The 25,137-nt window shown below is 38.9% G+C and overlaps 1 protein-coding gene and 1 long non-coding RNA gene across 3 annotated transcripts in view; both read left to right on the top strand.

Moving 5' to 3' along the window:
- Positions 1-22,253, top strand: part of etv4 (ETS variant transcription factor 4) — a 34,894-nt gene extending 12,641 nt beyond the window's left edge. Inside the window, exons 1-9 of one of the 2 annotated variants that reach the window (XM_028566924.1) lie at positions 5,016-5,344; positions 11,687-11,816; positions 12,480-12,665; positions 12,960-13,345; positions 16,806-16,874; positions 17,565-17,612; positions 18,657-18,829; positions 21,102-21,203; positions 21,751-22,253. In XM_028566924.1, coding sequence (XP_028422725.1) covers positions 12,538-12,665; positions 12,960-13,345; positions 16,806-16,874; positions 17,565-17,612; positions 18,657-18,829; positions 21,102-21,203; positions 21,751-21,978 — 1,134 coding nt within the window. In that variant the 5' untranslated portion in view covers positions 5,016-5,344; positions 11,687-11,816; positions 12,480-12,537 and the 3' untranslated portion in view covers positions 21,979-22,253. Of the gene's footprint in view, positions 1-5,015; positions 5,345-11,686; positions 11,817-12,479; positions 12,666-12,959; positions 13,346-16,805; positions 16,875-17,564; positions 17,613-18,656; positions 18,830-21,101; positions 21,204-21,750 lie in introns of those variants that run through there. The other variant, XM_028566922.1, reaches the window with a different exon arrangement.
- LOC114547655 (uncharacterized) lies at positions 1,647-3,331 on the top strand. Its single transcript, XR_003691249.1, has 3 exons — positions 1,647-1,917; positions 2,949-3,019; positions 3,152-3,331. It is a non-coding gene; the product is annotated as an uncharacterized LOC114547655 (long non-coding RNA).
- Positions 22,254-25,137: the final 2,884 nt, after the last annotated feature.

The following is a 25,137-nucleotide window of genomic DNA, read 5'->3' as shown; positions in this document are numbered from 1 at the left end:
TTCGAGCAAAGACTGTTTGAAAGTGTTTGTTGTTATCCCCATTTGAACCATGATGTTGTCTTCTCTACGGTGACAGGCTTTCCACCTCGTTCTAGCTGATTTCAACCCCAACCGTAAACCTAAATCCTGTTTCTTGCCCCATCTGACTTTGTTATAGCAATGCCACCATGTTCCCAGCTCTTAGCAGTTACTTTTGTGAGTACGGTGTTGTCATTAACCCTTCAAAATGATGGCCAAAACTATGAAAATAAAAAAACCCAAGTTGTAACAAAGCGAGTTATCCTGTCTTGGCCAGCATTGATACTCGGATCTCACTCTGTTTCCCCACTTTCATATGCCTGACAATCCAACACACACATACACACACAACACACACTGCACATGAGTGGAGGAGGTGGCTGCAGAGCGTGGACCTTATAGTAACCTGCTGACACAGAGCAGTAGGTGTGTAGAGCGAGCTGAGAGCCAGCGTACGGCCGTATCGATCCTCGCTGATCCAGGAGAGGAGTAAGAGGAGATGGAGGGGGTTGATAGATGACTTGATAAAGATAAAGCACAGATAAATCAGCATGAAGGCAGATAGGGGAAGGAGAGTGGTAAGAGCGGGTCAAATGTGCCGTAAAGAATTACGGTCGAGATCCTGATCAAGAAACTGAGAGAGGCTGAAAGGGAGGGGGGTTGCAAGAAGAGCAGGAAGAACTGTGGATGTGGCATGTGTGCTGATAATTCCAAGCAAGGTGTCCGGACCTTTCTGTGTGTGTTATCTTCCTCTGATAAACCAGATTTCGCCTTGAAACGCCTGCTCAGAACACACATACAGGCATGCATTGCCACAAAGGGGAACAAACAAATGAATGCACACACACACACTCACCGCTCCTTTACATCCATGATACCCTGGTGGGCAGTGGGAGCTCATTATATCATTTCAGTAACAGTGTGGGGGTGGATCGATCGCTACATTAAACATTAAGAGGGGACAGCTATATTGGGGGCTGAGGGATTGAGAGTGAGGAGTCAATATTGTGTCAGATTAATTACATCCACCCCTCGCCTGTGACGAGATGTCCCTCTCGCTGCACATGTCCCGGGACAGGGATGTATTGTATCGGGTCTACTAAACAGCATTGGAGCAGTGCGATTTATGACTGGTCAATGGCCATTTATAAAAAGCCGACACGGCACAATTGAAAGTGAAGTGGACAATAGGGAAAACGTGAGATGTCAGAACATTTACCGATTGAAATTGTGATCCCTTGATGCTACCAAGACCATGGAAAAATTAAGTTAATATTAACTTCATCATGATATTTTCTTCTTTTAAAATGTCAGGGTTGTGTAAATACTGTATACTGTGAACTCTCATTTTTACTTAAAAAGAATTCTATTGTCCTGCCGCCATACTCAGTTTTTTATATTCTCCTCCATCACATCCTTGCTTAGGCTGAGTATCCATCTTTTCTTGATAGCACAAAGCAATTATCTACAGCACTAAGAGTAAATTCATTGTCCATGGCTGATATCCCACACCAGTGCTGATTGATATAGAGTTCAAAGCTAAAATACTCAAAGCTAAAAGTGCAGAGGTTATTGTGAGGGAAAAAAAACTGAGTGTACACTCTTAGAAATCGCTGTAGATTTAGCAGCACAGTACTGTAAAAACCTACAGTACAATACCATATTTCTTCATTACAGTAAAATACTTCATTTTATGTTGCATTGTGGGTAATTTTGATGAAGCGGGAATATTTTACAGTATATTTTAGGCTTGCTGTAACCTGGCTGTAAGATGCCATGCCAATAATACAGCATTGCTGTAAAAAAACGACTCCTGATGTCAGTTACTCAGACAGAACACCAACTGGCCCCAGATACTGAAGGAGAAGCCTTGCTAGTGCGGGACGTTTTAAAGTTTTGGTAAGTTTGGTTTATTTTATGTATTTCATACTAACTTTTATCATAATGTTTCATGATTATTCGCTCAAGTGTAACGTTACCACAACATTGTTATTTTTTATAGTGTGGGGTGCACTGGGCATCCTAATGTTGCGATATACTCACATAGTCATTTTCTAGCTAAACTTGTGACTTTAGTGTGGATAGCAAGTGGCTATTCTCTGAACATATATATATTTTTTTCTCTGTACAAAATACCCTTACATTTGTTCATACTAACTTACTTGTTACAGTTAACGTTACGTTAACATTACTCTAGCTAGTAAGTAAGGGTTCTGCCCATTACTTTCCAGACTCCGTTAACATATTGCTCAATTTAAAAGATCTGGGTTCCCCTTTACACATATAGCTAGCTAGCTAATACTCCTATTTTATAACGTATGACTTTGTATGACTCCTAAAGAAAGGCTTTTCATTTCGGCTTGTATTTAACTTAAACAGCTAGCGATACTCTGTAAACTAACTTTAAACTAAAGTGAGATGATAAAGCTAGCTAACGTTAACAACGCCAGTCAGCATGTCCGTACGGAGCTTTTACGACTTATTATTTCATTAAATTAGAGTTCTGCTTCGTGAAACATGATGCCGATTTTATCAGAATAACTTAGTGAATTACGAAAAGTCTGTTTGATTAGTTCATTTACAGAAATTACTGACAACGAGGCAAATAAAATCTTCAACTCGTTCACTGTCTGAGGCAAACGTCCATTATGTTTTGTTTGTCTGCTTAACGTCTCAGTTTACACATTTTTATTACTACTGTTTTATTAAATCGGAGTTCTACAGAATCAAACATGACGCCGAATTTAATGGTAGCAGAATAACTAACTTATAAAGAAAAGGTATTTTTGTCAGGTAACAAACATCAGTACCTATCGTCTAATAACCCATAATGACATCCAAAATGAATCCACATTCATCACTATAGTCTACTCATGTTTCCTGGGACACTATAACAACTCTTTGCTTAATGTTGTTTTATCATGATGCAGATCACTGCAGCCTAAGCAGACATGGAGGCACATCAGATGACCAGACAGACACCCCCACCCTCATTATGATGGTAAGTAAAATACAATCCCTTTATAATGGAATCCCGTCAGTTCCTTCCATTTGTGCATCAAATTAGTAATAATATATGTGTATGATTTCAGATTAAAATACTGTAGGTTACAGTTTTTTTTATTATTTTCAGGTGGATCTATTGAGGGACTTGTCATCGTGAGAGCTGGACAGCAGTGAAACATTTGCAGCTGCCTGCTGCTGCTCTTTGTGGAAACATGTTGAAGGATATCAACACTATCACATTTGACTGAAAGTTGCTGCAGCTCTCTGGGCTGAACTTGCAGGAAAAATGTGAATGTTGTCAAGGACAGGAAAATGTTGAAAATTTAAAAAATGTTTAAATAAAATGATTTTTTAAATTAAGAACATTGTTTGGATTGACTTTTGATTTGTATTTGTTATTCTGAAGTATACCTTATTAGTAGTACAATATTAGTAGCTGGAGATTATTATATATTATTTATAATAGTAATAATCAATAATATAGTAATAATTAACAGTAATATATCAATATTAATAAAACTGCATATTACAGTACAATACCATCAAATTACAAAATACCATAAAAATACAGTAAAATACTGTTTTGTACTTTTACAGTATTGTTTATATATACTGTAAATTGCATTACAGTACAGCTACAGTAGTTTGCTGTAAAATCGATTTACAGTAACTTGCTGGCAACCGTGCTGCCTGTAATTTACTGTAAATATACAAGGAAATCGTTTAGTGTACTTGTTAAAACAAGAACATTCCCATCACTTCAGATAAACACTGCAATCTATTTCCAGTTGATAAAAGGGAAGTGAAACTTTGATGTTTGCAAAAATGTTTTACTGGGCTACTGCCTTTCCCATGATTGGTGTCATTCAGATCTACATCCTGTTAGCCAACACAACATGATGCACCAAAAACCGCTTTAACAGCCAATAATTTAAAAAAAATCCCATTTGTGAGAAGGGCAGCGGTGCTGCTGTCCCGGCCAATCATCTGTCTCGCTAATACCATTGTACTTTCCATCAATCTCGTTAGGCTTGTTTGGCAGGTATCTGACAACCATTCTTTAAATATTCAAGGAGCCTGAACCATTATCAGATGAGAGAGGATGACCTGTAAATCAGATAGAGCAGACACTAATGGATCCAACACTCCTGGGCTCCCTGAGCAGACAGATACTGAAGCCACTCTTGGGCCTGTTGGTTCTCAGAGATGAGGATGAGTTTGTCAGTACTGGTCAGGCTCTCTATCTTTCTGTCTTCCTGATTGTGCAGTGACCTGAGAAGCACACACACATGTCCAGCACATGTTTCCATGCATCAGTGGAATGACTGGATACACTCTGCAGTCGAAACGGTCTGGATCATATTGTTCCCTCTCTCGCTCTCTATTTAGGCCTATCTCACTCTCCCTCTTGCTCTAAATTTTTCCACTGAACTATAACCTACAAAGCCAAAACACGTAATATATATATATTTGATAAAAATAGAGTGAACAACAGAATCTGACTTTTTGATTTGTTATACTAAACATAATATGTATAATGGTGTTAGGAGTCTATTTATTTTTGACCTTGTACACATATTCATGCTTTTTAATTCCTTAGTTTGTGTATATGAGGTAAAGCCCCCATCTGTTGGCAACATAAAAAGTAGGCCTATGCTATGGTTTTAGAAATGGATATAATTCTAGATTAATGCATGACATTAAAAAAAAACATAATTTTCTGCTGTTACTGCTGCTGCTACAATTAATGGCTTAATATAATAGTTTTATGGTGTTTTAGATGCACTTCGCTGGAGAGGTGGAGACCATTGACATATATAAAAGGTGGAGACCGACGCAATGTCAACTACCCCAAGTGTGGGAAAACTACAATGCGCATGCCCAAAGCCTTTGCCAATGAAAGCGGATGGCACAAACCAAACTTGATGCCAGGTGGGGGCTGATTGGCTGCTAGCCACGTACTGTTGTCGTCATATACTTATTGACAGCAACTGCGCCTACCACGAACGAAGTGAATTATCTCCTACAGTACACATTTAAAGTCTGTTTTAGGAAGAAAAACTTGAGAAAAAACACATTGGTGCCCAATATCCAAGGGATATTGTTATAAACCAAACCGTTTGCAAAAATTAATCGTGGAGTGGTTCTCGACGACTAAGTAGCTCACTGCTAGCTTGATCTCACACATTTTTCTGAGAGGATTACCAAACATGAAAGCAGCAGAAAAACGTGGTAAAGTTGGACTTCTTCGGCAAACGTTACCCAAACACAATACAAAGGGGGACTTAAGCAATAACGCACAGACCGTTGAGGAGAGCAGGTATGTGCTGCTCATTCGACTTATCACCTGTGTTAAACTGTGTGGGCAATTGTGTAATGTTTTGGCGTAACGTCGCTTTTGCCTCACCAGTTCTTTTTACCTAAAACACCACCGACAAGGGAGTATCGTGAAGGAGAATAAGCAACTTGTCTTGCTAAAAAGAAGCTAGGTAGCCTAGTTCAGCAGATACCGCTTCCGGTTTGTGAGATGCGTCTCTGCCGACGCCATCTTGCTCCAGAGTAATTAGACCCATGATATTACAGTAAGACCATTCTGACCATGAAGACTAGAAAAAGATGCTTTTGAATGTTCATGCAAAAGAAACCCCCTATACCCCCATGTTAAAAAAAACAACTTCTCAGCAGAAATAAACATTACACCCTGGTACAAAAAATGGTTTTGGTCTCTTCGGCTAATTTCGCCCTTTATGGCAACTGTACTTGTACTGGGGATAATTCTTATATTATTCACCCATAGAAATTATATTAATGCTTAAAGCGGCGTAACGTCACCGTTACTATCTACAGTATGAAAACCCACATTTTTATTTAACCAAGTATCCCATAAATGTCCACAGCTTTAGACCTTTTTGAGTTTGATTTCTCTTTGTACGTTTTTTGTGTAGTTAGCATAAACAAGCTCAGAAAATGTTATACTGTGCTGTCAGCTTTTTATTATCATCTAAACGTTCATCTAAAAAACAAAGCTAGAAACTGAGAATTTGCACCCAACTTGGTCTGAGAAAGCCAAACATACCACTGTGTGCACAACCTTCAAAATTACCTTAAAGTATAGGTTATATCTAACTTATAATGCATGTGTTGACAGTCAAATACTCTTAAATTACACTGTTGCTTTTCCCTATTACGCCTTCATCTCACCACAACAGAGCCATATATTCAGCTAGCAATTAATGCCATTTGAATCATTAGCTTCCTTTTAACATTTTGAAACCATTGTGGCATAATTGGCACCCTTGTTACTATTGATCTGTCACCACATTAGGGATCAATTGGCAAGAGTGAGAATACCAGGTGTAGCCTGTTACGTTTCCAGCTTTCTTTAAGTGTCTGTACAGTAGGGGTGTGACGAGACACCCAGCTCACAAGACACGAGATTGGGTTCACAAGATCAAGACGAGATTTTTTTTTCACTATTGTTTCACATTGATTACGTTCTAAAGTACAAATAATTACCATCAAACACTCAACTGATTTTTATGAAGACAGATGCTATTTTCTCCTGCTGCATTTTATTAATTACAGCACTAATGGGGACGAGATCTCGTCACATCTCTACTGTACAGCATACTGAGATCTTGTGCCGCTTGTACTGCACGTGTGCAATGCATATTATGCAAGATAAGAACCAGATCTCCAGATAGCACCGAGATAGTTCCTGTAAGAGTACGACTTGAATGTTATTTTTATGATTGGACCCATTAAGTGTATATTTACGTTACGCTCACATGTTCTTCGGTTTAGCTAGAGATCCAGTCAACCTGTTTGACACTCGGGCTGATGTCCAATGTGTTATTGTGAGCGAGGCTGTCATGTGCTGCAGACTTCCAGAGGCTTAAGACTTGGACATGTCGCACATAAACATCCAATGTAAGACTCTCCAGATCCACTGCTGTCTTCATATTGGATTTCCCTACACAAGAGCCTTTATTTGGTAGGAAATACTCTGTCTAAAATAAGATGGTTCATAGTGAGGTCTTGTCAAACTGCTTGAAACGGCTAATTCACAAGTGATATTAAAATGTTTTGATTGCTATACACAACAGTTTAATTCCCTGGTTTTGTCTCTTTCAATACCATCTGACAAAAAGTGTCAACATTTTCAAAGTAGAGAAATGGCTCAGCTGAGGGGCCCATTGTCTAGAGAAAAGTATGTGTGTGTGTGTGCGGGGGGGGCATCCCTGCTCCTGCGATTTGTTTGTGGTGGATGTCTGTTGAATGAGCCCCCCCATGTAATGATCCCTCTACTTCCTAAAGCACTCAACCATGACCATCACCTTTCACCCTGCATCCTCCCCCTCTAAGAGCCAACATTTACATATGTAAAAGTCCATCTCCACCCTGCCTTAAGCTGTGGGTCATCTCTATACGTAGCGCTCATAATAGGGAGTGGATGGGAGACGGAAAAGAATACCTCAAAATAAGGAAGGAGGAGATAAGACAAGTTTGGAGTGAGGAAGAAGCCTTTGACCTTATCAGTTTAGGAGGTGCTGGGAATCTGCCACGCTCCGCCCAATGCCGAAGTAGAAAGTGCACACATTCATCTACAGGAGCGGGCATGACCAGGCCCACGCATAAATACTTACATATACCCTTCTTTGTTATCTCAAAATTGTCTGTTTTTAAAAGACAACAGTTATTGTGTACTCTGTCCGTCTTTTCACTTCTAAACACTTCCAGGTCTTCACACTCTGCGCTTAAGTTTATGAACCAACCCTCCCCGACTCGGTGTAGAAAAGAACCTATGAAATATGAGGATCTCTGTGAAAGGGTGATGCAACATTTAACAAAGGAGTTAGAGGAGGTCATATTGCCCCAAATAAATGCAGGAAGAGATGGGAACCTGAAGAACATAACTCTCCCTGGATCCGTTTACAAGACTGCCACCATCTTATAAACTTTAGCAGGGAGATTTACTGTGAAATGCCAGATAGTTTGTAGATACTTTTTTATTTTTTAATTTAAGGTCTATTCTTTAAACAGGACGTTACATAGCTTTGTCCCTAAATTACGCTTTTAGCCATGCTAGCGGCCAGATGATGTATCTTAATGATATTGGTGATTCTCCATCTTTTAGCACCACCAAGAGGTTGACGTTTGTGTGTTTTGAGTAAAATGTCCTAACAACTACTGGATGGATTGTCATGAACTTTAGTTCAGGCATTCATGCCTAAGTATATTGCTGACAAAAGATTTGAGAGAGCACAAAACAAACTCTGGCTGCTACTCAGTCTGCAAATCAACCTTTGGGAGTGTACAGGCACATTTGAATGAGGAGAATTAAGTTTGTGAGTGTAACAGATGCTTTAAGCATGCAACAGGATAAATTGAAATAACTTTTTTTTTTTTGATCTCCTGACTTTTACTTGGCGTTACCATCAGGTAAATTTTATTTGTCAAACTTTGTTTATGACCCAATGCTTGCAATGACAGTCCCATCAGCCTCAGCTGTACTACGGTGAACATGAGCCGCTTTCCGACCGAGTAGTTACAGGAACGTAGTTATAGGAAAAGTCCCGGGGCAGGCGCCTGCTGGCTGTCGCCTCACTTCATGGAGCTTCTCAACTCCGAAAACTTTGAAGCAAATTGTCAATTCGGCATACATTTTTGCAAGACTGCCTATATTCAAAATCTAAACGGTTCATTTCTCGCCTAAAACGTTTTCAGAAGTGAATTTAGTGATGAATAAGATAGTGAAAACTGTTAAAATTGTCCCATTGTTGGTCTGTCTGTACCGGAAACCCGACCCTCGTTGACCTAGGTCCCGATGCTGAGAAGGGAACAGTGAAAAGACCCTGCCCTGAAGTAGGAGCTGAAAGAGTTACAGGAACTGCGGCCAGAGGAATTTAAAAATCCCCAAATTGGTCCAGTCGGAACACGAGGAAAAAAAGGGTTCTAGAATTTTATGTTCTAGGAACTGCAAAAATCCCTCCGGTCGGAAAGCAGCTATGGTTAACATTGTAGTTGGTAAACATCAGCACGTAAGCATCGTCATTGGGAGCATGTTAGCGTGCTGACAGCCTCAAAGAGCTGCTAGCATGGCTGCAGACTCCCAAGTTTTGTTCAAATTTGTTTATTAATCAAAATCATAAGGCATTTCAGTATGTTGACTTGAGTTTTTTACTTTCTCTTTAGTTCCTACTAATTCCTACTGCTGAATCAGAACATCAACCATCTCTATCTAATTGGAAACGCAAGCAATGCAACAGACAGCAATTACAATCACAGACAAATACACAATCACAAAAAGCTGTCTGATGCTCATTTACCAGATTAATTAATATTCCAGAAAGGTAACACACAAATAGCTCAAACAGACATCCCCAGACCCCTCAACACAGCCGATGCTGTTCCCAGTCAGGACTGTTTGAAATGGAACATCCTCATAAACCGAGAGCCACATCAAGGGAAATATTCCTGCCAATCGCATTAGTGGCTCTACTTGGCTGCACCGTGAGTGTACACTCTGAGGATTGTTTGCAGTTCATGACCATGGTAGAGAAAGGGGGGGAATGTCAATAGACAAACCTACTCGTATTATTAAAGCGGCAGTCATGTGCCACCCTCTGTGTACAAGCGGACGAGCTGTCGGAGACTTAGAGGAGGCTGGAATCCCATCGCGTCTGTCTGGGAAATCTGGGTAAATGCTCTCTAATCCTGTTGATCCTCCGCTAAAGCCAACACTTCCTCACCTGCCTGCCTGCCATGGGAGAGTGAGTACAGACTAGAAATAGGAAGGTTATGATGAGGAGTAGTGCTGTTTTGATAGTTTATCATTTTAATGCATGTTCAAAGTCAGACGTACCATAAGGATCTTTTAAATTTAAAAACTTTTTTTTTTTTTTTTTTTTTTTTTTAGCACACAGGATTATGTAGGTGTTCATGAATGATAACCCACATAAGCTGTTTGATCACTACTTGCGCACTCTCATTTTGGATACCAATTTAAAAAAAAAAAAAACCTAGGGCTGCAGCTAACAATTATTTTCCTTTCCTTTTTTTTGATTAATCAATTCAATGTTGAGTCTATTAATGATCAGAAAATGCAGATCAAAACATCCCAGAACCCCAAGTGACATCTTGCATTTGCTTGTTTTGTCCGACTAACCGACAGTTACAATTATTTAAACAATGCATCTTTGCATTCGAGAAGCAGGAACCAGTTGACTGCATTTTTATCTTTTTATAAATTACTTAAACGATTAATAGATTGTCAAAATTTAGTTTAACTTTTTGTTGCTCCACTGATCAAGTCAGAACTAAATGAAACCCTTTCAAATATTAACGTTTAAATCCTGAGCATGACAGCAGATCCTCAAGGCTGTTTGTAGTTTATGTCGCTATAATCTCTCCTCGCTTTTTGTTCACTCCATTTTTCCTCCTTTTTTCTTCCTTTGTCTTTTCACTTTCTATCTCTAGCCTTAGTGGAGCAGTCATCTCTCGCCTTATTTAGTCAGCCAGACATTTCCCCTCCTTTTTTTGTGAATGAACGACCGTATGTAATTACCTGGGCTGAGCTTTCAGTGTGGCCACACACACACACACACTTAGATACGCATTTAAGCAAACATGCACACGTTCACAAGCATGCACATGGATACAGACTAGCCGAGATTACTAATACACACCCAAATGCACACTTACACACACACAAATGCACACTTAGACACACACACACACACACACACATACATAAATACAGGCCTCCCCAGCTGGAAGTGCACAGCTGCTGCTGTTTACCCTGTCGGGACCAGAAAAACATCCTGTACAGTTCTCTGGGTGAAAACCTCCCCTCACATAATAAACACAAGCCCTCGGCACAGTTTGAAGCTCCACTTTGGGTGGTTTTTGTGGCCATCAAGGCAAAGGTCCCCTCCAGCAGTCCAGCTTGACAGACAGTTTGGTGTGCTGGCGATTGAATGGATGCCCATGGGGAACAATTAAATTGCAAAAAAAATGTTGCTTAATATTTTTGGACTTTGAGGGTATACGTGGCATTATCAGGTTATCCCTGTTACCCTCTTTACTCAAAGGCGAAAAGCAAAGCTTACAAGCGATGGCCAACATCTGGACACCAATAGGAAAGAATGCAGAGACACAGAATTAGTTTATGCTGTTTTAACAGAGGTGTGACATTTGCTTTCATCAGTCCATAGACATCTCTCTGGCCCATAGAGTTGTTTAGCTTTAAGCTTGACTTTGACAGAGGAAGTTTTGGCTGCTGTTGTGTCTGGAAGAGTGAAGAAAAGTGGGCGAGGACACTTTGAGCTTCCAAATGACTGCTGGAATGCGGTCGTGTGTGAGCGTGTGTGTGTTTTTGTGTACCTCTTCTCCACAGTGTGTATGTAAGTGTGTGTTTATACGTGTCTCCTGCCCTGTGTTTTGCAGCCGACTCTCTTAAGTCTCTTAAGCATTTTGGCTGGCACGTAAAAGAGACTCCTGTGCAGACAGAAGTATTTGCTTTTGTATTTGAGCTTAACAACAGTAGTATGCTATACACAGTAGAAAATAAGTAGAAAATAATATACACGGCTATGTGTGTGCGTGTGCGTGTGTGTGTGTGTGCGCACAAACCCTCATCTCTGTTTACTGTCTCTTGTAGCGGTGGCATTTCACAGCCCTCCAGTCACTATCAAGAAGGAACCGCAGAGCCCGGGATCCGACCCCAGCCAGTCCTGTAGCCATAAGCAGAGCTTCAGCTACCCCAGTGGAGAGCAGTGCCTTTATGCCAGGTACCTCAAGGTTCTCCTTATTGAAATGCTTAAATACACATTGATTGTAGTATGTTGTCCCTAAACCGTTTGTGTTTCAAAGGGCCTGTGCACCCAAATTACAAAAACATTTTTTTAATTTTCTTCCTTTAGTGATATCTCTAAGAACAAACTTGCATGGGGAATCATACTTTGAATTACTATTTTTCTTCACATCAGGTGTTGGTTTCCCATCTTTTTTCTCAGTTTTTGTTTCTAGATAAGAGCAAAGAATAGGCTTGTCATCTCTTAAATGTTGTCTCTACCAGGCTTCCTGGCTTTTTTAAGCTTTTTCAGCTCTTATTTGAAACATTTTTCAAATTGTATTTTTATAGACTGGTTTATTGTCTCTCTGCATATTTACTGACATCCTTTGTTACCAATGGCAGAACAAATGACACAAATTTTTATTTTAGCATTTCTAATACAACCCCATGTTCAATGACCGAGCACTGGTCAGCTGTCATGCATACGTCAGCACAGCTAAACACTGACCACATACTATTGACTGCCAAACCTCCACCAAAGAACAATTATCTCTGTTTGTTGTATTGACCCTCTCCATTTGTAACATGTACAACCCTGCCGTAACATGCACATTTATGCATGTATGCATGTCCTCATGGGTGTGTTCATGTATTTCAGTGCCTATGAGCAGAAAAGGGCTGCTGGAGGAGCCAAGAGCTCCTGCCCAGGGACCCCCATGTCTCCTATGCAGCAGCAGCATTACTCCCCGAAACCTTCCACGGCCGGACGGCCCGATGCTGGCTACATGAACCCTGCTGCCACCTCCCAGCCATTGCCCAGCAACAGTTACCCCATCAACGCCAGGTGACACACCACCACATAAGTCTTGGCAACAGCAGCGATTGACATTTTACCACATGCATGATATTTTATCATTACTTTTAAAGAAATCATATTATTAACTAGAGCAGGAAGTGTTTGTAAATAGTGGACATTTGTTGATATTTTAACTATAGACATTGTGGTTATATGCTTATAGTACACATACAGGTTTTTTTATTTTCAAGTTTAAAATCTGTATTATTCCGATATATTGGCATATTGCATTGACTAACATAACTGAGATCGTGAAATGAGCTGCTGTATCTCATTTCTCAGCTCCAGGTATCAGGGCCCTTCAGGAGACCCCATGTGCCCCCAGTTCCCACCACCAGGCCAGGCCTTTCAGCGCATGCCATCTGCCCCAGCGGGACATTGCAGCAGTGGAGCTGGTGGAGGCGGGGGTGGTGGGCCAGGGGGCGGTGGAGGTGGAGGTTATCATCGGCAGCACTCCGACCCCTGCATGCCCTACCTTCAGCAGAGCTTTAAGCAAGAATACCTAGACCCGTTGTATGATCGGGCGGCTCACGTGGCAGGGCCTGGGCACGGGAGCGGACCGGGACACGGGCACGGACCTCACCCTCATCCCCACCCACACCCACACAGGTTCCCACCAGCCCACATGATGGTTAAGCAGGAGCCAACAGACTACACCTACGAACCTGGTGAGTGACAGACTACTTTCACTACAGTTTTTATTTATTATGATGAAATCAGAAGTGCAAATGCTCAAGTCCCAAGATAACCGGTTGAAGGTTGAAATCTCTGGTTTTCCAAACAGTCAAAAACCCCAAAGACATTTTTAAAACAGAAAAGCTGCAAATTCTCACCTTTTTAGGGGCTAGAACCAGCAAATGTTCAGCTTTAATTTAATTAACCCAAACTGCCAAACAATTAATCCATTAGCAACAATTAGTTTTCTGTAGATCAAAAAATGTATTTATCAACTAATTATTTCAGGACTATAGGGGGGGTATTCAATTAACTTGCAAGGTTACTGAAGTTCTAGTACTAGGCCTACAACAAAGTAAACCTCATTGAAACGTTGTGTATTGTAGAGAGGCAAAGAGAAATGTGTTCATAGATCAAAGGTAAAAGAGTGTGGCATATCATTATGTACCGGTGAACTGAATGTAGAATATTGACAGTGGTTGAGATTATTTATAAGAATTATTGGCAATCTGCCTCAAAAAAGTCCATTTAAAGACAAACCTTCCCCTGTGTGCAAAGCTAACTCAAGAACAAAATGTCCAAAAGGCAAAACAACTTTTTCACTGTATCTAGACTCCTACACGACTCCCTCCCTGCCTCCAAAACTCCTCCTTTCAAGTCTCTGACACTTTTCGAAGAAAGGGGGAAAAGTGTTTTTTTTTTCTGCTGCAGCTACACTCCTCCCTCCTTCCTTAGCCCTCTCCCTCTCTCCCTCCCCCCCACTGCTCTCTCTGTGAGCGAGAGGCAGAGGAATTTCATTGAGAAAATGGAGGGCACTGGAAAGACTAGAGTCCCTGGTGGAGTGCTCCAGGGTCTCAGGTTGCACCAGCGGCTTCCTTTTTCTGCAGGCAGATGAACTCATAATGGAAAAATGAGCGTGGCCGCAGTAACCCGAACCTCTCACTGGCTGGGCTTTGGGAGAGGGTGAGGGGAGGGAGTAATTGGGGTGATGGTGGGTACAGGGTGGGGTAGCCAGCTCAGGCGCTTTAACACTCCCATATCACTCATCATACATGATGTCCTCATTCACCTGTATTTAATCTGCTATAGACTTAGAGAAGAAAAGCTATTGTTGAAATTCCCAAAAGTCCCACATGCACATTAGTGGATTGCTACAAAGCATGCCTTCCAGCGCTGAAACCAGCATACTTAATGCATAATAAAAACCAAAAGGAAAAGCGACCCAATTCTTTTCTCTCACTATGTTTTTATACTTGCACTTTTGATAGGGGGACCGGATAGCACTGACAAGGAATCGCACAACCTTGAGAGAGTACAAAAGGATGTTTTTTTTGTAGATAACTGCTGGGAGGAGGAGAAAGCTGAATTAGGTGGAGTTTCCTCATAAGTGTCTCTAAAATGAATTTGACCAACTTTAGAGGCTGATCAGACATAAAAGATCACAGTTTATCATTCGTTTGTAAATTGTTAAACAATAAACCACACTTTTCATGAGATAATACAAGGGGACAGGAGCCTAAAATCTGGAGATAATGTCAAATTAATTCTGTCTAAAGAGAATGCCAACTCCATCCTTCCTTAAAGACAGAATGAGTAGGATTTGTCTGTATCATTTTTTTTAAACACAACATTCAAAGTTGGCCCCCTCCTTTTAACTTTAACAGTGTAATTAAAAACGATAGTATAAACAGGAGACCTAATGTGCCACCATTTAAATGGAGTAATGTAAATTTAGATGGCAGAAACAGTAAAAAAATATTATATATATTATATGTTTTTTTTCAGGCAGGTAATTAGATATTTTATTTTTTTGAATGAATGCACTCTGCAAGCAAAACATTAACATGGTTTATAAAGACAAATGATTTCAATTGTTGTTTATTTGCTGTTGATTTATAACGGTAATATATTTGTTTATTTAATTGAAAGAGAACCTTTCCCAAACTGTAAAATCATGGGAATGCAATGGAAGAATGGCACTGAAGCATACAAATGAGTTGTATTAAAATAGCATGTAAAGACAACACCAGTGTCTTTGTTTAATGTGAACAATGAAAGCCAAATGCCACAAGTCTACAGTTAAAAGCAGGCTTTGAGAATGACACTAGTTTCACATACAAATTGGTATCCGTTAATCACTGCTATTATGTCGCATGAAAGACACAAAATGGTCATGTCACTCAGAACACAATTAACCCCGCTGCTCTCACACCCAATCGACCGATCACTCCCTGCTGGGAGCCTGCCATTGCTCGCAGACATATTATTTACAGTATGATCGAGTGCTGCTGCACCAGAATGGAGGGTTTGATTTTCCCCAGTGGCATCTTATCACAGTCACAGTGCTGCAGCTGCATTCCCCAGGAGTGAGTCACGTCCAGAGCCAGAGGCAAAGAGCGGCACCTTTTTCTGTTTTTATGCTCTTGATCTTCTCGTTCATACAGTTGACAGACAGCATAAAAACAGACAAACGCATATAGAATAATCAGTGTCACGCCTCTATTTTTATGCACAGACAGGCAAAGTAAAAGATACTAACACACACACACAAAGGTTAGCAGAGTAGTCACAGGATATGGAGCACAAAACTCTTGGCAATACTCCTCCATTATAAGAACTCATTATAACCAAAATGTGTTCCAACTTGCAGAGAGTTTTGCTTAAAGGTTTATGAGGAGGAATATAAAATCTATTTCTGTGAATGCACCCATTTGAGTCAGTCAATAGTGCCCAGATAAAGTGCAGTCGGACACTGTATACTGTACTGCTTTTCTGGTTTGGTGAAGGTGCTTGCTCATGGCCTAAAAATACCACCAGAGACAAGAGAAGTGATATGATGAATGCAGCATTTGTCCTTGCAATGCTTGAGGTGATCACACAAAATATCCATGTAATCCACCCACTTTCTCAAGCTCGTATTGGCTAAGTACGCAGTACGTTTTGGGTTTTTATTCACTCAAACTTATAAGATTTATTTAATGTGATTTATTCTTCAACAATTAACCCCTTTTGTGAGCAATTGTCAAGCAAATGCAACTTTTAATCAATGGTTGATAAAATGCAGTTTATTTCCCCATAAAAATCCAATTTATCTTTTTTTTTTTGGGTAAATTGGAATACAGTTTCTTCCGAGAATATCATTCTATCATTTTTCATTGTGTTAAACCAGTCTGGCTCACCAAATGTACATTCCGGGGATACAGCCTGACATGCCGGATGTCCCTCCCCGTTCGCTATCTATTTTGCACTGGCACCGTTGCTGCATCCGCCCTGGATGGTTGTGATTGGTTTAAATAAATGCAAACGAGCCAAAGGCGTTTTTCCCTATCCCAGAATAGATAAGCAGTGAAGCCAGACCATACTCGGTCTGGCAATGGTCTGGCAATGCAAGACTACTGTTAAACCAATGAAATAAACTAAAATTTGACCTTTAGCTATTTGTTTCTGTTACAGATATGCCTGGATGTCCCTCTATGTATCACCACAGTGAGGGCTACCCAAACCCCCAGCACAGCAATGAAGGTAACCTGACTTTTACTGTGATATTTTTTAGACGCCTCTGCCAAATTAGTTAGTTGTTTTTCAGTAGAAGGAATCATAGTGATGTCAATATTGTAATTGGATGTATCCAATCTCTCCTCCAATGCATTATCTACATTGAGCCTTTGCTGGTTAGTGCTCTGCGGTCATTGGCTAACCGGCGTAGAGTGTCCGTGTTTCTATTGGCTAACCAGTGCTGTGTCTGTTTCCATTGGCAAAAGGCTCTCGCCTCACCCCTGCCTCAAGAATCCCTGAATAAACATAACTCCTGGAAAAAGCACAGTATTTCCCCAGCAAAAAAACAACTTCCCTTCAGTCACATTGTTTGTTGGACCATTTTTGGTAATTCAAATTCTTTTTCATCAATGATGTTATGCCTAAAAGCCCAAAAGATGTTACAATAAGTTCACTGGCCCTGAAAATGGGAGCAAAGATCCAAGTCTCTTTCAATGTTTCCAATATGAAATCCTCTCCCTGTCACTGAAGTGCTCTCGTCTTTTTTTGTTAAAGTGGAGTACACACTTATTGACCTAACTATAATCATGTGTGAATAGATCCTTGTATTTTGTTGGGATGGTATTGAAATCTTGGCACAGATCCCAAATGAACAACCTATTTTGTGCTAAGAGCAAGGCCCCTTGAAACTAACACAATTCTCCCTTTTTCTCCCAGGCTATTTGTTTGAAAACGACTCCCGTGTGGTTCCAGAGAAGTTCGAAGGTGAGTCTGCTGTACCCATAATCCCTCTGCGTTCGCTCACAATTTCATTTGCACACTGCAGTCCACTTGGCGAGGGCTTAGTTGGATGATAGCAGGTATTGGAGAGAAACTCTATATACCGTCTTATATCGAGTTCAGGTATCCCTGTGTAATAGGTACATTGGTCTTTGTGTACGCAGAAGCTTAGTTAGTGGGTTTGGTTTCCCCACACACACAATGTAGGGCTCCTCCGTCACAGTGAGGAGAGAGACACGCGGTTTCCCATGCTGTTGTTGGTGATTGACGCTAAAGGAGATTGAGTGGGCAGCCTGAGGGTGTCAGCACTGGTTCAACCAGTGAAGTGTGCAACTTCTCTGAGAGACGACAGCAGTAACTTAGCTGAGCTTCTCCTGTTCCCACACTTGTGTACAACATATCCAGTAACCAGTAAACAACCAAGAACTAATCAGTGTCCATTTACCTACATATTGCTTCACCCAGTATTAGTACTCATTTATTATTTTGCATCTTCTTGCGTTTAAATATCTATGTGCTTTGTATTTTCATTCTTTTGTTTCTCTTGGTGCCCTAAAAATGTTCCTATTTCCATCTCAACTAAACACACTGCTGCCATTTTTAGTGGTCAGTGTGATAAGCCGTAGTTAATAAGCATTTGATTCAGTTTATGTCAGTATGCAAATATGAAACCTTAAGATTAGATGACCTACAGTAATAATGTACTGGCCCCACTAGAATTCAGAGATTTCCCAGCTATTTAGCTGGTTAACATTTCCTTGTTTGTACATGTAATATAGACCCATTTAGACCATTCAATTTCCTGATTGAATCTCACAATCTGATGCAGATTAATGTGCTGAGAAATGCCTGGAATTATCTTGGCTGGGAGTAAACTACAACTGAAGCTACAAAGACATTTGAGTTGCATCATAAGCTGGTCAGATTCTGTAACTCCTGGTCCATTTGTAATGCAAAGAAAACCTTTTGACATGTGTGATTATAGCCCATAAACACACTGATCTCCAGTCTCTTCTCTCCTCATTCCAGGTGAGGTGAAGCAGGAGGGGGGTGGTGTTTTTCGCGAGGGCACACCTTACCAGCGCCGTGGCTCCTTGCAGCTCTGGCAGTTCCTGGTGGCCTTGCTGGACGACCCGGGCAATGCCCACTTCATCGCCTGGACCGGCCGCGGCATGGAGTTCAAACTCATTGAACCCGAAGAGGTATGGCCGAGTCATTTTTCTTTTAATCAAAAAGAAAAATTCTTTTTAATTGGGAAGTTGTGTCCAAACGGCAGTATTCTTACAGAATTCCACTGATTGGTTACAGTATTTAACAGTAACACTTTGAATTTATATTTTTAGACAGAAGTTGGAACCTTTTTTATTGGACTTCAATACAGTTTAAGTTTTTGTTTTGTGGTAAGCATCTATCGGCGATTATTGGTCAGGTTTTGGTGGTGTGAATCCAAACAAAAAAGGAAGGTATGCTTATCGTAAAATATGATTTTGTTGGTCAGTATTGTCCACCAGTATAAGGGCCTCTCTAGGGTCACTAGCCAGGGCTTGACATTGACATTACCTTTTTGAGGCACAAGTACATTTACGTTTTACTTGTCCATGAACAAAAGTCACTTGTCAGGGTAAAGATTAATCATTTTATAATTTTTTTGGTGTTTTGCTAATGCAGAATTTGAAGAAACCATTGAAAGCATCCAAACACTATCAACATTAATACAATTCAGTTTAAACAGTAGAAACAAATGTGTCCCAAGAATAGATTTCCCCTTCAACAAGAAAAAAGGATCTCCAGACTCATAATACAAAGTTATACTTTGCACGCCGGTGTGCAGAAATTAATATATTGAGATTCTAAGTGAATATTTTAAAGTTTCTCATTACTTTCAGATTCCTAGTCAATATTCTAAGTTACTATGTCAATATATTGAGATATTTTGAGATATTGAGTCAATATATTGAGATTGTAAGTCAATATTTTGAATGTTCTCATTGCTTTGAGATTCTTAGTCAATATTCTGAGTTACTAAGTCAATATATTGAGATACTGAACCAATATGTTGAGTTACTAAGTCAATATATTACGATACTAAGCCAATATATTGAGATTAAGTCAATATTTTATAGTTTCTCATTACTTGTCCAGTGGGGCAAGTACATTTCTCTTCCACTTGTCCTACAAAAAATCCACTTGTCCCGGACAAGCGGACAAGCCTTAATGTCGAGCCCTGCTAGCCTTTTAACTTCTTTCTATTAAATCTGTAGTAGAATTATCATAGTAATTGTTTGAATGAAAGAGATACTGTTTTAAAATGCTTCAGCACTAATTTTAGTTTGTATTACTGTATCGCCTTCCTCACAGATAGAGGAGAAGTGTTGATAGAGATCACAATGTTAATATAAGGACAGCACAGGAGTTATTCTCGGAATGAATTTATGTTGGCGATTAGAAGTGAGATTTGGCCACTTTCCTCACAGGTCTATTCTCTGATCCATCTTCCATTAGTCCCCCATTCATTATTCAACACATGAAACGCTGGATTGATAAATGAAGGACAAGCGCTATCAAAGAATCATCCAACACCCCCTGTTCTCTCTCACCTCCTCACATTTCTTTAGTCAAGACATTTCGGCGATGTTTAAGTCTGCAGTTTAATTGGACAGCGTCGATTTTAGGTGGGTCCTAATACGGATAGGTCTGCTGTGTTTTTCCATTATCTTTTTACTGTACATTAAAAATGAATGGGGTAAGAGTTTTACAAGAGCAATTAGGGCTAAGAGCACACTCAGAGATCAAACAGTACTGCTGGCTGGATGGCCACTGTGGGATACAACCTGTCTCTTCCTGAGTCATGAGTAGCAGTGTCTCCCCCCTCCCCCAGCTTTACACTTTCTACCACAATCTCAAATGTTTGTCAACGTTAAGATCATTCACTGTTAATAATTTGATTTACTTCCCCATTGCCTGTGTGGGGTTGTGAGACACTAATTTTCTATCAGTTAGTGGTCCCTCGTCAGTTCAATTTTGGGTTGGGAGTGTATTTCATGGCCTGCCTCTGACAACCAGCCATGACTCTTATTTCACTGTGAACACCGTAGGACTCTGGTTGCATTCAAGTGGTAATGGGTTACATAAAAAGGAAGTGAATCCACATGTGGGGACTCGCCCTAGAGCAGAGAGGACGTTGGTTTGCCACCGAGGACTCCTAGTGGTCACAGTATGAAAATTCACACAAGTGTGTCTAATTTTGATTCGGGGAATATGAAGTTCAAGAAAATAAAATGCTGACACAAGCTTTTCTCTTCTGTTGATGTGTTATTTGATAAAGGCTTTATTCTTTAGGCCTTCAAAAGCATGCAAATAACCAGTCGCCTTTAAATAAACCTCACTAAAGCTGAACTAAGCCAGAAGTGTAACCACAGCCATTTCCTTTTCTTCCATCTTCTCCCCTTCTCATTCTCCCTTCCTTCTGCTCAGGTTGCCAGGCTCTGGGGCATGCAGAAGAACCGTCCAGCCATGAACTATGACAAGCTCAGTCGCTCTCTGCGCTATTACTATGAGAAGGGAATCATGCAGAAGGTACAAAATGCACACCCCTTTTTATTTCAAATTGGTCATTTAAAATGACAAATTTATTTAGATGATTTAGTATTTAAACCTTAGCAGCATTGTCTTGAAATGTGTAATATTTTCTAAAGTGCATCTAATGGGTGTATGTTTTATAAATCACTAGTATGCTAATAGTATAGTAGGTCAATAAAAATGTCAAACTCATAGTATGTCAAAAGTCATAGTATGTTGAAAAAAAGTCATAGTATAGTATGTTGAAAAAAAAGTCAGTATAGTATGTTGAGAAAGTCATGTTGATAAAGTCAAAGTATACTATGACTTTTTTCAACATACTATGACTTTTTTGACATAGTATGTCAGTCATAGTATAGTATGTCGAAAAAAGTAATGGTATGTTGAAAAAAGTCATAGTATGTCGAAGAAAATGGCACACAAAATGCTGTCACAAAAAAACTTTTAAAAGACTGTACACCTAGGGTAAAAAAGGGTTGAATGTGTATCATGTACATGACTCAAGCCGTTCTCTCTCTCTCTCTCTCTCTCTTTCCCTCTCTAGGTGGCAGGAGAGCGCTATGTTTACAAGTTTGTGTGTGAGCCTGAGGCCCTCATTTCCCTGGCCTTCCCCGACAATCAGCGGCCCAGCCTGAAGGCTGAGTTTGAGCGCTACGTTAATGAGGAGGACACAGTGCCCCTGTCCCACCTGGATGAGGGAGTACCCTACGCCACAGAACAAGCCCCCCAAAACATGGGCCCCCAGCCCTATTCCAAAGGCTACATGTACTAAAGCCAGCCCCTACCCTACCTCCTTTCTCCCACCTTCAGAAATCTTCCTGTTGTACCGACCATCATCATACACACCCTGAAACCCCATGCACCTCTTGCACATGCCCACCCCATTCACTTGTATATAAGGCTATGGTGTTTTTGTTTTAAATTAATCTCATTAGGGATTTGATTTTGTTTTGTTTTTAAGAGCTGCATTCCTCTCACATCTGATGCCTATTCAATCCATAAACATGAATGGTTGGAGAGATTGCTTAATAAATACCCATAATAATATCCTAACTGAAGTCCAGACTATTCTTTCCTGTGTGTTATGAGATACATGTGGGTATTCTTTAACTTTTCCCCCATTTTATGAGCGAGAAGGATTATGGTAAGCAAAAGCAAACTGACCATATTAATTATGTGATTCATCTATTCAGGCTGTTTATAGGAACAGTTCATCATTTCAGGAAATGTTCTTATTGTCGAAAAAAAAAGTCATAGTATAGTATGTTGAAAAAAATCATGTTATTAAATTTCGAAAAAAAAAGTCATAGTATGTCAAAGAAAGTCTTTAAAAAAGTCATGGAATAGCATGTCGGAAAAGTCATAAAAACGCCATAGTATAGTATGTCGGAAAAAGTCATAGTAAAGGATATCGAAAGAGTCATTGTATAGTATGTCGAAAAAAAGTTATAGCATATCTCGAAAGTCGGAAAAAAAAGTCATTGTATATCGAAAAAAAGTTATAGTATGTTGAAAGTCGGAAAAAAAGTCATAGTATACTATGTAAAAAATAAAATCATGGTATAGTATTTTGAATAAAGTCCAAAAAAGTCATAGTATAGTATGTCGAAAAAAAAAGTCATAGTATGTTGAAAATTTAGAAAGAAATAGTCATAGCATATAGAATGTTGAATTTAGAAAAAAAAGTCAGTATAGTATGTCAAAAGGCATAGTACAGTATGTCGAAAAAAGTCATAGTATTGTATGACGAAAAAAGTAATGGTATAATACATCAAATTTAGAAAACAAATCGTCATAGTATAGTATGTCGAAAAAAAGTCAGTATAGTATGTTGAAAAAAAGTCATAGTATGTCAAATTTTGAAAAAAAGTCATAGTATTGTATGTCGAAAAAAGTCATAGTATGTTTAAAATTTTCATAATATTTTGAAAAAAAAGTCATAGTATAGTATATCAAAAAAGTCATAAAAGTCATGGTATAGTATGTTGATAAAAGTCAAATAATATGTTGAAAAAAAGTCATAAAATATCTTGAAAAAAATTCATAGTATAGTATGTCAAAAAAAAAAAAGTAGTATAGTATGTTGAAAAAAAAAAAGTCATAGAATAGTATCTTGAAAAAATTATGTCGAAAATAAGTTGTATAGTATGTCAAAAAAAGTCATAAAAAAGCCATAGTATAGTATGTCGAAAAAAAGTCATTAAAAAGTCATACTATAGTGTGTCGAAATAAGTCATAGTATAGTATGTTGAAAAAGTCATAAGTATGTCAAACATAGTATGTCAAAAAAAAAATCATAAAAATTTCATAAAAAAAAGTCATAGTATTGTATGTCGAAAAAAAGTATGTTGTCATTAAAAAAAGTCATACTATAGTGTGTAGAAAAAAAAAGTCATGAAAAAGTCAAGTATAGTATGTCGAAAAAAGGCATAGTATGTTGAAAAAAGTCAGTATAGTATGTTGAAAAAAAAAAAATCATAGTATAGTATGTATTTAAAAAAAAAGCCATAGTATATATGTCAAAAAAGTCATTAAAAAGTCATAATAGTATGTCAAAAAAAATGGTATAGTATGTCATAAGTTGTATAGTATTTCGAAAAAAAAAAAGCCATAGTATAGTATGTCGAAAAAAAGTCATTAAAAAGTCATACTATAGTATTTCAAAAATGTATAGTATGTTGAAAAAAAAATGTAAAGTATGTCAAACATAGTATGTCAAAAAAAAAATCATAGTATAGTATTTTGAAAAAGTCAATTGTATGACCTAAAAAAGTCATAGTCAGTATTTCAAAATGTTGAAAAAAAGTCATGAAAAAGTATAGTATGTCGAAAAAAAAAAAAAAAAGTAGTATAGTATGTTGAAAAAACTTATAAAAAAAAAATAGTATAGTATGTCGAAATTTAAAAAAAAGCCATAGTATAGTATTTCGAAAAAAAGTCATTAAAAAGTCATAGTATAGTGTGTCGAAATAAGTCATAGTATAGTATGTCGAAAAAAAAAGTCATAGTATGTTGAAAATTTAGAAAAAAATAGTCATAGCATATAGTATGTTGAATTTAGAAAAAAAGTATAGTATGTCAAAAGGCATAGTACAGTATGTCGAAAAAAGTCATAGTATTGTATGACGAAAAAAGTAATGGTATAATACATCAAATTTAGAAAAAAAATAGTCATAGTGTAGTATGTCGAAAAAAAGTCAGTATAGTATGTTGAAAAAAAAAGTCATATAGTATGTCAAATTTTGAAAAAAAGTCATAGTATTGTATGTCGAAGAAAGTCATAGTATGTTTAAAATTTTGAAAAAAAGTCATAGTATACTATGTCGAAAAATAGTCATGGTATAGTACAGTGGGGGAAATAAGTATGTGACCCCTTGCTGATTTTGCAGGTTTGCCCACTTACAAAGAATGCAAAAATCTACAATTTTAATCATATGTACATTCTAACAGTGAAAGACAGAATCCCAAAGAAAATTCCAGAAAATCACATCATATGAATTTATTAAAATTGATAACCATCTGATGAGGAAAAACAAGTATTTGACCCCCTGGACAAACAGCAAGTATTCTGGCTCCTACAAGCCAGTTAGTCTTTCTTTAAGACACAGCCCCAATCCGAACCAATTATCTACATCAAATATACCTGCCTCACCTCGTTACCTGTATAAAAGACACCTGTGAACACCCAAACAACCAGCATCCAACATCACTACCATGGGCAAGACCAAAGAGCTTTCTACGGACATCAGGGACAAGATTGTTGATCTGCACAAGGCTGGGATGGGCTACAAGAGAATCGGAAAGCAACTTGGAGAGAAAAAGATCAACTGTCGGTGCAGTTATCAGGAAATGGAAGAAGCACCACACAACCGCCAACCTCCCTCGGTCTGGGCCTCCATACAAGATCTTGCCTCGTGGGGTGTCCCTGATC

The sequence above is a fragment of the Perca flavescens genome, chromosome 21 (genome assembly GCF_004354835.1).
Source record: "Perca flavescens isolate YP-PL-M2 chromosome 21, PFLA_1.0, whole genome shotgun sequence".
Lineage (NCBI taxonomy): Eukaryota > Metazoa > Chordata > Actinopteri > Perciformes > Percidae > Perca > Perca flavescens.
Note: the sequence above shows the minus strand (reverse complement) of the source record. Positions and strands in the feature narration are given on the sequence as shown.